This window comes from Mandrillus leucophaeus, unplaced genomic scaffold (genome assembly GCF_000951045.1).
Source record: "Mandrillus leucophaeus isolate KB7577 unplaced genomic scaffold, Mleu.le_1.0 Scaffold260, whole genome shotgun sequence".
In the NCBI taxonomy this organism is placed as follows: Eukaryota; Metazoa; Chordata; class Mammalia; order Primates; family Cercopithecidae; genus Mandrillus; species Mandrillus leucophaeus.
Genome location: NW_012102699.1, coordinates 1,651,911 through 1,669,040, shown reverse-complemented (window position 1 = coordinate 1,669,040; position 17,130 = coordinate 1,651,911). Strand labels below are relative to the sequence as shown.

The following is a 17,130-nucleotide window of genomic DNA, read 5'->3' as shown; positions in this document are numbered from 1 at the left end:
AACTCTGGGACTTTCTCACCCCACCCCATCCTGGTCAGTGCTTCCCACTTGTATGTTTTATTTCATTTGCATTAACAGATAAGTAGGGGAGGGTAGGTGAGGCAGAGTGACAGTGGCTGGCCTTAGAACTGCACATTGACGTGTGGTCCGGGCTCTGGGGAAGGGCTTAACAGAAATAGCAATACACACATGGTCACACAGCTTCCAGTTGAGTCAATGGTTCACAAAGGAGGGAAAGAAATCAGAGGCAGGAAATCAAGATCAGGGTCAATATTTGAAAGTCCAGAGAGGAAGAGAGTTCATTTCTGGAAGGTCTTTCACATCCTGTCTAAATCAATATTGGCTCACAAATGGAGAGGTTGGGCTGAACAAACAAGGAGGGGCAGTGGTATCAGTGGGTTCAGTTCAGAGTGAGCTACCTAACCCCACTGCCCCGTGCCACAGGACAATTAAGAACAGACTCTCAGCACGTCACACGCACAGCCCAACTTCTCCATCCTTCACCTGGACCTACTTCACACTTCGCTGCTTGACCTGTTCTTGATTATCCGAACCTTTGACCCTTGGACTCACTACCTATTTATAGACTGGCAGTTGTTGCCTGTCCTGACACTTAAGCAGCTCTCTGGCCCTGAGCCTGGCTTCCCTCCTCAGTCATAATTTGAATTTACTCCCTTTGATGACATGGCTTCCCTCTCTCAACCAAACATCTCCCTTGCTACAGACTCAGCTGCAGGCCCCAACTCCCCTTTTATAGATATAGGTACGTACAGAGCTGTTAACTAGATAAGTAATTAAGTAGTGAAAAGGTAGAGAGAGAATTCTGAGGTACTGAGGAGGCAGTTACTGCAAAAAGCAGATACATCCCCAAGGTTTGAGTGAGCAAAGGGACAGACTTGGAAATTTAAAAGAGGAGCCCTCAAACTGAAACTCAGACTTCTGAGGCGAGGGGATGCTTGACTGGCCCCTGTGACTCTGAGTTCTGAGAAGCAAACTTCTAAGAATGGAGAACAATGAGGTTGGTTCTGACTGTTTTAAGATAGTGAGGTAATGCTGATTCTGAAGTGTTGGAAAGAATGCAAGCCAGATTAAGGTGCTGTTAAAGTGATATGGCAGAGCATAACTGCTGGCTACCTGAGACTGAGAGGTCAGGGAAGACCTCACCTCTATGATGAGGTGATATCTGGGCACAAAACTGAATAACAAGGAATCAGCTTTTAATATCAGTCATGTTAAAATCTGAGATCAAAAGCACTGATGGACATCAGTATTTGGTACCCTCTTTTTCTGGGAAGAGCGCAGCTGTTTTAAGTATTTAGAGTCAGAGGAAGGTGCTTGAGAGTCCCTTATTGTACATCCCTCTTTCTAGTATTTTACTGGGATCACAGCATAATTGATATTTTAGTACATGCTGGTAAGGCGCCACATTCAGATACTTTTCTTTCTTGAATATTTTTACCAAGCACCCTGTGCAGGGATATTAAATTATCATGTAGAAGCTCTTAATTCTCAGGCTTATCTCATCCTCTGGGGCAGCCCCTAGTTGACTTCGTCTCAGCAAACCCTTTAAAAATTATTTTAAAAATAATTATAGTTTGATAGAAAGTTGGAAAAAAATCTATAGGGAGGTCCCATATACCCTTCACTCCAGTTTTCCTGAGTGGTAACATCTTATATAACTATAATGCAATATCACAATAAGAAAAAATAAAGATATTGGTACTATCCATGGAGCTTGTTCAGATTTCTCCACTTTTATATGCACTTATGTGTGTGTGTGCGTGTAGTTTAATGCAATGTTATATAACCACTGAGACAATCAAGATACATAAACATGTATCATAAACATAAAGCTCCTTCCTGCTCTCCATATGTAGCCACACCTATCCATCCTACTTATACCTAACCTCTGGCAACAACTAATTTGTTCTCCATCTCTATAAATTTGTTACTTCAAGAATGTTTCACAAATACAATCATACAGGTTTTCACTCAGCGTGATTCCCCTGAGATCCATCCAAGTTATTGCATGTATCCATAGTTCACCTTTTTTATTGCTGAGTATTCCGCGGTGTGGACATACCACAGTTTAACCATTCACCAGTTGAGAACAATTTGGGCTGTTTCCAAGTTTTGGCTATTCATGTATAGGTTTTTGTGAGATCTATAAGATTTCATTTCTCTGGGATAAATGTCTGGAAGTGCAATTGCTGGGTCATATAGTAAATGCATGTTTAGTTTTTGTGGCAACTGCCACAATTGTTCTCCAGAGCGCTTAACTATTTCACAATCCCACCTCCAGTGAATAAATGATCCAGTTTCTCAGTATCTTAACCAGCCTTGGTTTTGTCACTATTTTTTTTACAACGATTCTGATAGGTATAATATGATAAGATATCCTGACATCTCATTGTGGTTTTACTTTTCATTTCCCCAATGGTAATGATGTTGCACATGTTTTCATGTGCTTATTTCCATCTGTATATACTCTTCAGGAAATGTCTGCTCATATCTTTTGGTAGGCTTTTGAGAGTTTACATCCATGTCTATCAATTATCCAATAAGGTTCAGATCCTGCTCACAGCAATTCATCAATGTGCGTACATAGTTTTCCCAGAGAGTTATAACGTAACACACAACATAATAGCATTTCTGATACATCATTCTTTACCAGTTTAGAAGGGCAAAATAATACATGCTCACTATAAAAAATTAAACTTGAAAGAACAGAAAAAGATACACATTGCCAGAAGTCTCACCATATAGAGATAACCACTGTTAATATTTGGTGAGCATACTTCTAGATTTCTTTCTGTATGTAAATGCTCTGCACACTTAAAAACTCATCAGTTTATGTAATTAGTGGGATACTATTCTGCACCTTGTTTCTCATAAGCATATATTATTGACATCCTTCCACACTAGTATAGACTTTCATTATCATCTTAATGCCTGTATAGTAACCCACTATGTGTGTATGTTTACTTAACTAGTTTCCCTATTAACAGATATTTAGGTCGTTTCCATTTCTTTTTGCTATTATAAACAATGCTTTAAATAATGTTCTTGGCTGGGTGTGGTGGCTTATGCCTGTAATCCCAGCACTTTGGGAGGCCAAGGTGGGTGGATCACTTGAGGTCAGGTGCTGGAGACCAGCCTGGCCAACATGGGGAAACCCCATCTCTACTAAAAATACAAAAATTAGCTGGGCGTGGTGGCCCTCGACTGTAATTCCAGCTACTTGGAGGCTGAGGCAGGAGAATCACTTAAACCCTCCTGGGAGCGGAGGGTGCAGTGAGTCAAGATTGCACCATTGCACTCCAGCCTGGGTGACAAGAGCGAGACTCTGTCTCAAAAAAAAAAAAAAAGTTCTTATGGGAATAACTTTTTGGATTTTTATAATTATTTTCTTAGGGTAAATCTGTAGAAGTGGGATTGCTGAATTGGAATTGGTCATATATACATGTACATATGTACACTGATATATATACACATATGTACTGTGTCAGTTTGTAAATGTTTAGGAACTGCCTTTTAGAAAGATTGTGTCAATTTACATTTTCCTCTGCCCTGCTTAAGATTTTCTTTTGTTTGTTTGTTTGTTTTTCTGAGATGGAATTTTGCTCTTGTTGTCCAGGCTGGAGTGCAATGGTGTGATCTTGGCTCACTGAAACCTCTGCCTCCTGGGTTCAAGCAATTCTCCTGCCTCAGCCTCCTGACTAGCTGGGATTACAGGTGCCTGCCACCATGCCTGGTTAATTTTTTTATTTTTATTTTTTTATTTTTAGTAGAGATGAGGTTTTCACCATGTTGACCAGGCTGGTCTCAAACTCCTGACTTCAGGTGATCCGCCTGCCCCGGTCTCCCAAAGTGCTGCGATTACAGGCGTGAGCCACTGTGCCTGGCCTTAAGATTTTTATAAGGTTTTTACCTTTTTGCTTGTATTCCCCTTCCAGTGATTTTTTCTCTTTTAATTAAGGATTGGAACACACAGTCCAAATAAATTTATTTATTTACTATTTATTTTTTCACTGTGTCACCCGGTGTGCAGTGGCACCATCATAGTTTACTGCAGCCCTGAACTCCTGGGCTCAAGAGATCCTCTCTGGCACCCTTCGAGTAGTGGGGACTACAGGCAGGTGCCATCATGCCAGGCTCCAAATAACTTTTTATTGTTTAAAAATTTTAAATTTTAAAGCATAAGCAGATGGAGCACAGGGCTCTGTGAAGTTAGATTACTAAAAGTCCCATACCTATAAAACGGCTATCTTCTGCACCTGTTCCTCCAGGACACCTGCTTCAACAGCTTTGTTATCTGGCCATCTAGCCTGCTCCCACAATGCCCATGGGGAATGATAAAGACAAGCAGCACACAAATGACATTTACTTGTGGACAAAAGAATTAAGATCAGGAGAAAAAAAAAATTCCAAGATTACTACCAGCATGCCAAAATTTTAAAGACGAAGAGCGGTGGCATGGAAACTATACATAAAACTGCAAATCCTACTTGCAAAGTTAGAGATTTATTATAAAGTTAGATGATAATTGCAATTTGGGGTCATTCAGATGCTCTCCCCCGCTTTTTGTTTCTCATTTGATCAAAGAATGCAGTATAGCATTTTAATTGTGATCTAGAGAAAGAATAACTTACACTGACTTACGTCCTAATTTGAAACTTGAGCTTTATAGTAGTCCTTGGGCTTATTTTTCAAGGTACAACAGAAATTTGGTTTGTTGGTTTAATGAGCATACCTTTTACATGGTGATGTTAATATATTTTTGCTTACAAACTTCCTTAGATGGATTAAGCAATACAAAGACTGAATGCAAAATATTGTCTTTCAGTATTTACGAAGCAAGTTCATGTACATCTAACACTAGATAAGAATTCGGTTACAGTATGCATCCACTTATTTCTAACACTTCCTCAGCAGAATTTTTTCATTGCTTTATGCTTATACCTCTAACTTTCCAGCAACATCCCTTCCCCTTCCTCACTTCCATAAAATTTTCCTAGATTGTAGAAAACTAATATGAAAGCGTTTGCAAGATACTTAAGATGTATTTTTGGAGTTCTGGAAATTCTTTTAACTTTGAATTTGTAGTGCTAGATATAACAGTGGAATTTTGCAGCTTCTGTGTATCTGGCTTCTTATTAATAGCGCGATGGCAAAATGCCACATTATGTACAGCTCTTCCCTTTCCTAGGTATTTTAGCCTCTATTAGTTTCTCCGTGCAGGTGTTCTGAAGTAGATTGTTAGCTGAATGCAAGAGAAGCAGGAGGGGTGGCGGCCAATCAGAAGGGTCAGGTTCCAGTTCTTCCACAGGACATTGGTTGTATGACGTTGCACACATCCCTAACATTTCAGTTTCATTATATTTAAGACTAAGAGGTTGGAGACCTCATAAAGGTCCTTCAAATATAAAATTATATAAAAATCATTCATAAACTCATGTCAAAATTTATAGTTTTTGTCAGGCATTCTACGTGCAAAGGCACACCTTAAACATTTAATTTTGAAAAATCTGGTGACTATGCACAAAAAGTCGTAAAATGACACAGGAATTAATAGAAATCAATCATTATTCCTTTAATGTGCAAAGAGAAAACGCTCAATGTACACTTTTTCGGTCCTGAAGATGATTAATTACAGTTCTCTAAACCTCACATTTAGCATCTCTGTGACCTCAGGCCTTTGGGATTACTTCTAAATAAGACCAAACGGGTCGAAAGAGCTGTAATTGTAATTTATTTTAGGTCAGTGGTTCGGTGGAGGCTTAGGGGTCAGGGGTCCAGCACTCTCAGTATTTCTTGGAGGGTGTTCAGTAGTTTCCAGACCGGCTGACTCTAACTCTTATCTGCAGGGAAGCGTGTCACTCTTTGGAATGAAAGACGGCTCCGCATAAACGACTTGACCAAAAATGGGTGCTCATCTCAGATGCGGGGCAGGGACTATGTAATTCCATCCTCGACTCGCAGCAGGAAGTTAAGTCCTCCTAAAGGCCAGGCGGGAGGTTACAGGCGCCGAGACACCCAGGCTTACTGGACCCTCCCAGCCTGTAATAATGGGGGGAGATGCTCCCTGGGACAGCCCCCTGGAAGCCTCCGGCAACTGGGCTGGGATCTGCCCACTCTTACTCAGGGGCGAGCCCTCCCGTACGCTTGGAGGCGGCCACCACCTTCTAGGGGGAGGGGCGTTCCCGTCCGGCGTAACCGCCCCGCACCCGCCCCGTTCCGGGGGGCCGTTGGGGACTCTGATCTGCAGGAGGGGGCGGGGTCGGAAAAAATCTGGTAGCTCCAGGCCGGTGTCCGGTTGCCAGGCAATGGGGAGGAGGCGGGGCCGACAGGAAAGAGGAGCCGTGCTCGGCGCGAAAAGGGAACCCTCCAGAGCTGCGGCCGCGCAGCCGCCTTTCCTCCCTCTCGGGGCTGCGCGCCCAGGTCTGCGCCGCGCTCCGCCTCCAGTCGAGCACAGACCTGCGCACGCGTCGTGAGAGCAGCCGTCTCCGTCCCTCGCTGAGCTCGCGCTGGGGCTGCGCGTCTGGCCAGTGGGGGCGCCGCAGCCGGAGCCGCCCCGGAGCCGGTGAACCGAACGGCCTCAAGGGAGGGGCGTGGGGAAGGCGGCGGGAGGAGGAGCGCACGGGCCGGCCGCCGTGCCCACCACGGCTGAGGAGCATGGTTTTCGAGTCGGTGGTCGTGGACGTATTGAACCGGTTCTTGGGGGACTATGTGGTGGACCTGGACACGTCCCAGCTCTCTCTGGGCATCTGGAAAGGTAAAGAGGGCGCCGCCGCTCCCCGGCCTCTCCTGCCTCCGGGCCATTTCTCTGCCCGAGCGGGCTCCGGCGTTCTCGGGGCTTCGAGCACCTTGCTCGCCGGGTGCAGCCACCTGCCGCCGCCAGCCTCTGGGTCAAGTTACGTAAAGCCAGGCGGCAGTTCCCGGGCCTCCCCCCTCGGGTTGTTTATATTTTGCGGGGAAGGAGAGGGTTACGAGTGCGGAATGAAAAGGTTTGTATTTTCTGAGCGGAGCGAACCTGCAGTGGGCTCCGTGGGTCTGGCGTTCAAGTCCTGGCGAGGGGCCCTTCTCTACCCTTGGCCCCGCGCGGTCCAGCTTTAGCCGCGCGGGGCGAGGAATCGAGACGACGCCCTCCTTGGCTGGGTCCCATCCCTGTCCTTTGCCCCCTGGGGTTATGAGGGAGGCCCCAGAAAGCCCCCGCGTGTTGCAGGCTGCCTCGCAAGTGAAGGCAGGGCGCTGTGACCTGGGACGCCCGCTTCCTAGCTTCCCCAGCCTCCGTTCCCGGCTAGACCCGTGGTGCTTTCTGCTCTCCCGCTTCCGGCCGTAGGACCCGGACGCCGGCTCTCTCGCCTTGGGTTCGGCCGATAACAAAAAGGAAACTCACGTGTAGAGTAACTCAGAAAGTTGTTTGTGTGGTTGCAGTTAACAGCCTGACCCAGGAATGTGTCACATTTTCAAGGCTTCAGGATATGTGGGTCAGAGTGAATTGCCGAATTTTAAAGAAAAACCAAGGCGTGCGGTGCAACGTCTCAGACCTGCAAAAGACCGGACTGAGCAGGGCCCTACGCTGCCTAGGTGGTGAAGGACCGAGCTTTCCTTGTGTCCGTTTAGTTTGGGGTTCTGCCTTACTGAGAGCCTCATTTTTAATGTTTCCATCTGTTTTTGTATTATTCTCTTGTTTATTTTAAACACCCGCTAGACATTAGACTCCTTTATGAAATGAATTTCCCAGGCTACAGTGAGGGTTAATTTTGTGTGTGAGTAGTGTGTTTAAATATATATTTAAAGTAATTTTAACTATTTTTGTCTATGCACACACTTCCAGCCTTCTTCTAAAATGCTTATCTCGACTCTTGTCGTTTATGAGATGATGTAAACAGGTAATTTAGTTTGATTTTAAAGAATGTTACTACGGTGGGGACCTAGTGTCATGATGGAGAGTGAGTGGACTACAAAAACTAGGGTCATAGCGATAGCTGCTCAGCCTGTTTGATTAGTACGAGAAACTTGCAGACTGTTTATGTAGCTTCTTAGTTGCAAAGTGAAAATGAAATTTGTCTCCCATCTACCTCAGAAGGAAGCCTTAAGAATACTTGAGGTGAACTTTGATCTGTAGTGGAACCTTGCTTCTGCACTCAGGGTGGAGGTTTGTTTAGAGTGTGACTAATCAACTTACTTATTTAAAATTTACATGCAGTAAAATTCACTCTTGTGATACAGTTCTTGACAAATGCTAAGAGGCATGTATCTACCACCACAATAATGACACATAAAAGTTTCATCAAGCCTCCCGAATTCTCTCAGCTGCTCCTTTGTAGTTGACCTCACGCCGCCTCCTGGCAACCAGTCATCCGTTTCTATCCCTCTGTTTTTTTTTTTTTTTGTTTTTTTTTTTTGTTTTTTGAGATGAGTCTCGCCCTGTCGCCCAGGCTGCAGTGGCGCGATTTGAGCTCACTGCAACCTCCGCCTCTCGGGTTCGAGCAATTCTCGTGTCTCAGCCTCCCGAGTAGCTGCGACTACAGGCGCGTGCTACCATGCCCGGCTAATTTTTTGTATTTTCAGTAGAGACTGGGTTTTACTGTGTTAGCCAGGATGTCTCCATCTCCTGACCTCGTGATGCGCCCGCCTCGGCCTCCCAAAGTGCTGGGATTACAGACGTGAGCCACCGCACCCAGCCCCATCCCTCTAGTTTTTTTTTTTCCAGAGTGCATATAAATGGAATTATATGGTATGTAGCCTTTTGGGTCTGGGTTTAATTCGTCCATTTATCGCATACATTAGTGAATTTCATTTCCGTATTTTTGAGTAGTGTTTCACTCTGTGGATGGACTGTATGTTTGTTTGGTTTTGAGAGAGAGTCTCACGCTGTCGCTCAGGCTGGAGTGCAGTGGCACAATCTTTGCTCACTGCAACCTCCGCCTCTCAGGTTCAAGTGATTCTCGTGCCTCAGCCTCATGGATAGCTGGGACTACGGGCGCGCCACCACGTCCCGCTAATTTTTGTATTTTCAGTAGAGACGGGGTTTTGCCATGTTGGCCAGGCTGGTCTCAAACTCCTGACCTCAAGCGATCCGCCTGCCGCTGCCTCCTAAAGGGCTGGGATTACAGGCATGAGCCACTGCGCCCGCCTAACTGTAAGTATTTATCTGTTTGATGGTTGAAGGATATTTCAGTTTTTGGAGGTTATGAATAAAGCTGTCATAAACATCCATGTACAGGTGTTTGTGTGAATATAATTGTTATTTCTCTTGGATAAATACCTAAGAGTGGGATTGCAGGTTCATTTTAAATTGGGTTGTACGGTTTGTTTTTGTTTTTGTTTTTGATTGAGATTTAATTCATATACCACAAATTTCACCCTTTTAATATGTACAATTCAGTGTTTTTTAGTATAGTCACAAAAATGTACAACCATCACCATTCTCTCGTTCCAGAACATTTCGGCACCCCAAAATTAAACCTCATGCCCATTAGGAGTGACTCCCAATTTCCTCCCACTTCTCACTACTGCACCTCTGGCAACCACTAACCTACTTTCGGTCTTTATGGATTTGGTAATTCTGGACGTTTCATTTAAGTGGAATTATATAATATATGGCCTTTTGTTTCTGGCTTCTTTAACCTAATGTATTTTCAAGGTTCCTCCATGTTGAAGGATGTATGACTATTTCATTTGCTCTTTGGTTGAATAATATTCCATTGTATTCATAGACCACAATTTATGTGTATTCACCAGTTGTTGGATATTTAGATTATTCCTAAACATCCACCTTTTGGATACTATGAATAATGCCACTGAACATTCATGTTCAAGTTTTTTTGTGGATGTATGTTTTAAATTCTCTTGGATATATACTTAGAAGTGGAATTGCTTGGTCATATGCTGACTCTTTGTGTAACCTTTTGAGGAACAGCCCAACTCTTTTTCCAAAGTGTTTGTTTTCTTATTGTTGAGTTTTGAGAGTTCTTTAAATATTAAGCATACCAGTGCTTCATCAGCTATGTAATTTGAAAATATTTTCTCAGTCTTTTCCCATTTTGTCTTTTGTACAGCATACATTTTAAATTTTAGATAAAGCCCAGTTTATAAAATATTTCTTTTATGAATCATGGCTTTTGGTATTCATATCTAAGAAATCTTTTCCCAACCCAAAGTCAAAGATGTTCTCCTACGTTGTCTTATGGAAGTGTCGTAGTTTTAGGTTTTGGATCTCTTTTTGTGCAGGGTATAAGATATGTGTTAAAGGTTGAGGTTCATTTGTTTGCATGTGGATGCAAATATCCAATTGTTCAGCACCACTTGCTAAAAAAGACGATCCTTTCTCTGTTGCATTATCTTTGCATTTTGTAAAAAAAAAAAAAATCAGTAGACTTAATACTGTGCGGATTTAGTCTGTCTCAACAATCTATGCGTCTGTCATTTCACCAATACTACACTGTCTTGATAACTGTGTCTGTGTAGTTAGTCTAGAAATCAGGTAGTATGATCCCTCTAACTTTAGTCTTTATCAAATAATTAAAAACAAGTCATTGTCCAGGTGTGGTGCTCATTGCTGTAATCCCAGCACTTTGGGAGGCTGAGGTAGGAAGATGGCTTGAGCATAGAAGTTTGAGATTACAGTGAGCTCTGATCATGCCACTGCATTCCAACCGAGGCAACAGACAGCGAGACTCTGTCTCAAAATAAAATAAAATGTCAGTGTTTTATTTATAGAAATTGGTTATGTTTTGATAGATGAAACTTTAAATAATAGCTGGAGTATTTTTAAAAAATATTCTTTGAGAATTTCAAAAGTAGTAATTTGACAAATTTGGAGGATTTTTAAAAAACATTGTTTGAAAATTTCTGTAATAGAAACTAGATGGCCAGATGTAGCAGCTCATGCCTGTAATCCCAGCACTTTGGGAGACTGAGGAGGGTGGATCACTTCAGACCAGCCTGGCCAATGTGGTGAAACCTCATCTCTACTAAAAAAATAAGATCCAAAAATTAGCTTGCTACTGTGGCGCTCGCCTGTAATCCCAGCTACTCAGGAGATTGAGGAAGGAGAATTGCTTGAAGCTGGGAGACATAGGTTGCAGTGAGCTAAGATAGCGCCACTACCTTCTAGCCTGGGTGACAGAGCAAGACCCTGCCTCAAAAAATAAAATAAAATAAAATAAAAATAAAAAGACAGAAACTAGATGCTGCATAGGAAAATTTTAAGATAATATTTTATGGTCTAACACAAAGGACCTATTGGTAGTTGTAAATGTGTGCTTTTGCAAGGCTTCTGTGTAATAATCCAGCAAATTTCAGTATTAGCGTGTTAGTATAATAATATCAATTAGTATTCAGTCATTACTAATAATGGATGGTGATCTGAAAATTTGTTGCTGAGATGGATTCTTTGGAAATCAGAATGCATTTTCCCATGGAAGCATTCTTATATAAGAATTATGAGTTTTCCAAAAACCTGCATTTAACTATAATGCAGCAGAAGAGTGCTGCGGTACTGGGTTCAATACAGTAAGTAGACTCACTGCTAGAAGAATCTGTCTGACAGGGAAGGAAAAAGGAATTGAGCTTCATTCCAGGACTAACTCTTGGCAAATTTTGATGTGGGTAAGGTATACTTTTTATACACTTCTATTTATAATTCTCCCTTCCCATATATCATCTAGAGAGGTGGTAATATTTCATAGACTCATCTGAAATTTATCCTTCCACCTTTCTCAAGCAACGTAGCATTTCACATGTTTTCTTTTTCTTTTTCTTTTTTTTTTTTATTTTATTTGAGACGGAGTCTTGTTCTGTCACCCAGGTGGGAGTGCAGTGATGTGATCTCGGCTCACTGCAACCTCTGTCTCCTAGCCTCAAGTGATTCTCCTGCCTCAGCCTCCCAAGTAGCTGGGATTAAAGGTGCCCACCACCATGCATGGCTAATTTTCGTATTTTTAGTAGGGACGGGGTTTCACCATGTCAACCAGGCTGGTCTCGAATGCCTGACCTCAAGTGTTCTGCCCGCCTTGACCTCCCAGAGTGCTGGGATTACAGGTGTGAGCCACAGCGTCTGGCCATTTCACATATTTTCTTTAAGAGCTAGGCTGCATCAGAATCAGCCGTAGGTGCTTGTTATGAATACTAATTTTTGAACCTGCCCCCAGAGATTATAAATTATGTATCTGGAATAGGACATCAGAATCTTTTTTTAAACAAATGACACTGGGGACTGTGATGCACAGTTGGGTACATTTTAAGAGAACATTAAGGAGAAAAATATTAGAATTTTAAATAGACAAAAGCAGTAGTAAAGGTGGCTTGTGTGATAGAATTATCATTTGTAACACAGGAAGTACCTGTACTTTGTAGCCCCTTCTTAAGTTAGCCTCCTTTGTCACTATTTTGTTTGCTCCAAAATCATGATACTTGGACAAATTTGTAATTTTTTTTGATAATGCCTAACATCTTCATGTAACATTAGAAGTTCAGATTTCTTGTCTATTAACTAACATACATATTCTGTTTTTGAAATGTTAATCTCCCAGTTTTCCCTTTATAATAGAACCATGTGTTTAGTGGCCACTTAACTCCATACCCCCATTATACCAGAAGCAGTACAGGAAAATGAAGATTCAGTTAGGATACAGTTTTTTATTTTAAGGAGTCATTCTTCTGTGCCCAGAATACACTAGGGAGCCAAACAAATGATTCTTACAGTCTGGTGTTAATGACCAATTCTAATTCCTTACATATTATTTTTGTATTTATATTCTAAGATATTTTAATAGAACTTTAAAGACTATGAAACATTTTATTATAAAAAGTGTTATGAGATTTTATAGTACCTCTGCATATACCCATTATCTAGATTCTGTCATTAGTATTATGTATTAACAGGTTTATTGAGGTATAATTTACATCAGGTAAAATGTATGTTAAAGTGTACAATTTGATAAGTTTTAGTGTATATATGCATGCAGGTCACAATCATAACATGATAATGAACATATATATCATACCTTAAAGTTTCCTTGTGCCTTTTTGTAAACCACATCTTCTAACCCTCCTTGTCCCTTTTACCCTTCTTGTCCTCAGGTTTTTGCTGATTTGCTTTCTGTTACTGCATATTGAGATTTCTAGACTTGTATAAATGGGATTGTACAGTTTGTATTCTTTCAGTCTGGCTTATTTCAGCATAATTATTTTGAGATTCATCCATATAGTAGTACAATCAATAATCTATTCCTTTTTATTGCTGACTATAGCAAGTGGTGGTGAGGATGTGGAAAAACTGGAAATCTCTATTATATCTCTCCTGGGGATGTAAAATGTTACAACTTGGGAAAACAATTTGGCAATTTCTTTAAACATATATCTACCATATTATCAAGCCATTGCACTTCTGCGTGTTTACCCAAGAGAAATGAAAGCATATGTTCATGCAAAGATTTGCACACAAGTGTTCATAGCAGCTTTATTTTTAATAGCCCCAAATGGGAAACAATCCAAGTATCCACCAACAGGTGATTGGATAAACTGGCATATCCGTATAACGGAATACCATTAATACTTAACCACACGTTTTGTCACATACCTATCCATCGATCATTTCTCTATCCATGCATCAATTCATATTATTAAATGTATTTCAGAGTAAGTTATAGAGATGAGTTCATTTCCTCCTAAATACTTTAGCATGTGTATCATTAATTAGAGTTTAGTATTTGCTTATTTTTTCCTTTTGAGGTAAAATGTATATAGAAGAAAATATGCAAATCTTAAGTGTACATTGACTGAGTTTTGACAAATACATACACATGTGTAACTCAAACCCCGTCAAGATATAGAACATGACCATCACCCCAGAAAGTCTTTTTCCTGATCTTTCCTGATCTATTCCTACCCTTATCTTCAGAGGCAACAAATACTCTGAATTTTTTTGTTTTCTGTCATACATACACATCTATTCCTGCTTTGCTGAGTGTTTTCTTTTCCTTCAAGAATGTTGGGGCCGGGCATGGTGGCTCATGCCTGTAATTTCAGCACTTTGGGAAGCTGAAGTGGCCAGATCAGTTGAGGCCAGGAGTTCGAGACCAGCCTTGCCAACTTGGTGAGACCCTGTCTCTACTAAAAATACAAACATTAGCTGGGTATGGTAGCGGGCACCTGTAGTCCCAGCTACTTGGGAGGATGAGGCATGAGAATCGCTCGAACACAGTCGGTGGAGGTTGCAGTGAGCCGAGATTGTGCCACTGCACTCCGGCGTAGGTGACAGAGCAAGACTCCATCTCAGAACAACAAAAACAAAAGAATACTGGATTTTGTCAAATGTTTTTTTCTGCATCTATTACTATTATAGGATTTTTTTCTTCTTTAACCTGTTGGTGTGATAGATTACAGTGATTGATCTTTGAATGTTGAACTAGCCTTGCATACCTAGAATAAATCCCATTTGGTCATGATGTATGCATTTAGCCCTCAGTATCTTCAGGGGATTGGTTCCGAGACCTGTGCAGATACCAAAGTCCACAACAGGGGGGACATGGAAGCTCTCCACCGCCTTACTTTGCCCTGTCCATCTCTTTATCTGTATCCTTTGTAATATCCTTTATGATAAACTGTTAAAATATAAGTATTTCCCTGAGTTTTGTGAGTTATCCCAGCAAATTATCAAACCAAATTAAAAAGTTGTGCGAACTCTGATTTATAGCTGGTCAGTCAGAAGCACAGATCACAGCCTGGGGCTTGTGACTGGCATCTGAAGTGAGGGGCAGTCTTATGGAACTGAGCCCTTACCGTGTGGGATATGACAGTATCTCTTTTGTCTTTTTCTTTTTCTTTTTTCTTTTTCTTTTTTTTTGTGAGACAGAGTCTTGCTCTTTTGCCAGGCTGGAGTGCAGTGGTGCAATTTCGGCTCACTGCAACCTCCGCCTTTGAGGTTCAAGTGATTCTCCTGCCTCAGCCGAGTAGCTGGGACTACAGGCACCCGCCACCACACCAGGCTAATTTTTGTATTTTTGGTAGAGATGGAGTTTCACCACGTTGACCAGGATGGCCTCGATCTCTTGACCTTGTGAACCACCCGCCTTGGCCTCCCAAAGTGCTGGAATTACAGGCGTGAGCCACCGCGCCTGGCCGGATATAACACTATCTCTAGGTAGATAGTATCATTATTTAATTGAATTATAGTTGGTGTCTGTTCGAGAACTGTTTAGGGATGGGAGGGAAAAACTTCATACATCTGGTTACAGAAGGGTTCTATGTTGAATATGAGAGTAGAGAGAAAAAACTTTATTTTCCTTTGACAGTGTCATATTTATAGCTGTTTTCTGTTTGTTTTACTTGTTTCCGTTTTAAACAGTCTTCCCCTCCTCTTTTGCCGTCTCTGGTTTTAATTGATCTTTTGATATGATTTAATTTTTTTCTCCTGTCTTAGCATACCAGTTATACTTCTTAATTTATTTAAGTGGTTGTCTTACAGTTTGCGCTGTTCACCTAAAACTACTCCAAGTCCGCATCCAAATAACATTATAGGTCAGGCACAGTGGCTCACGTCTGTAATTCCAGCACTTTGGGGGACTGAGGCCAGCGGATCACTTAAGATTAAAAGTTCGAGACCTGCCTGATCAACATGGTGAAACCCTGTCTCTGCTAGAAATACAAAAAATTAGCTGGGCATGGTAATGTGGGCCTGTAGTCTCAGCTACTCAGGAGGCTGGGGTATGAGAATTGCTTGAACTGGGAGGCAGTGAGCAGAGATTGTACCACTGCCCTCCAGCCTGGGCGGCAGTGTGAAACTCCGTCTCAAAAAAAAACAAAACCAAAAAAATCCCACTGTACTACTTCATGGAAAATGGAGGTAGTATACATAATACTCTGTCTTACAATAGAGTATACAGATTCCTCCCTTCTGCCCATTATAATATTGTTGTCATTATTTTCATTTATCCATAAGCTATAATAATCCAGTGAATTGCTGCTGTTAGTATTTTGGACATAATTTTTCTGTTAATTTAAGAATAAGGAAGAAAAGACTTAATTTACCTTCATCTCTTAATTCTCTAATGCTCCTGTAAATCTGAGTTTTTGGTTTAAATCATTTTCTTTCTTTCTGAAGAACTCCTTTATTTATTTTTATTTATTTTTATTTTTGAGATGGAGTCCCGCTCTGTTGCCCAGCCTGGAGTGCAGTGGCGTGATCTCCGGTTACTGCAACCTCCGCCTCCCGGGTTCAAGCAATTCTTCTGCCTCAGCCTCCTGAGTAGCTGGGACTACAGACGCACACCACCCTGCCCAGCTAATTTTTGTATTTTTAGTAGAGACGGTGTTTCACTATGTTGGCCAGGATGGTCTCGATCTCTTAACCTCATAATCTGCCCACCTGGGCCTCCCAAAGTGCTGGGATTACAGGTGTGAGCCACCACTCCCGGCCTGTCTTAACTATTTTAAGTGTACACGTCATGTAATAGGTACACTTACGTTGTTGTGCAACCATCACCACCATTCATCTCCTGAATTCTTCATCTTGCAAAACTGAACCACCATACCCGTTAAGCAGTGACTACCCATTCCACCCTCTTGCTAGACCCCAGTAACCTTCATTCTACTTTTGATCTCTGTGAATTCGAATACTTGAAGTGTAAGTGGAATTATACAGTGTTTGCCATTTGTTACTGGTTTCTTTTACTTAGCATGTATCCTCAAGGTGCATCCATGTTGTAGTAAATGTCAGAATTTCATAAATTTTCAGGCTAAATAGTATCCCATTGTATGTATATACTGCATTTTGTTTCTCCATTCATCTGTTGATGAAAAGTTGGGCAGCTTCCATCTTTTTTTTGTTGTGAATAATGGTGTTATGAACATGGACATTTTTCTTTGAGCTTAACTCTGCTGTCAGATTTTTGGGTTACATACCCAGAAGGAGATTTACTGGATCACATGGTAATTCTATTATCAATTTTTTTGAGGAACCATCATACTACTTTCCATAGTGGCTGTACCATTTTACATTCCTACCAACAGTGTACAAGGGTCGCAATTTCTCCACATCCTTACCAACATGTATTTTCTCTTTTTTTGATAGTAGTTATCCGAATGGATATGAGGTGGTATCTTGTAGTTTTCATTTAC

The 17,130-nt window shown here is 41.6% G+C and overlaps 1 protein-coding gene across 4 annotated transcripts in view; it reads left to right on the top strand.

The window, feature by feature from the left end:
* The first annotated feature begins 6,327 nt into the window (after positions 1 to 6,327).
* The window catches only part of VPS13A (vacuolar protein sorting 13 homolog A (S. cerevisiae)), a 256,563-nt gene continuing 245,760 nt past the window's right edge, over positions 6,328 to 17,130 (top strand). For all 4 annotated transcript variants that reach the window (XM_011984082.1, XM_011984081.1, XM_011984083.1 and 1 more), the window contains exon 1: positions 6,328 to 6,775. In XM_011984082.1, the coding sequence (XP_011839472.1) occupies positions 6,676 to 6,775 (100 nt within the window). In that variant the 5' untranslated portion in view covers positions 6,328 to 6,675. The remainder of the gene's footprint in view (positions 6,776 to 17,130) is intronic.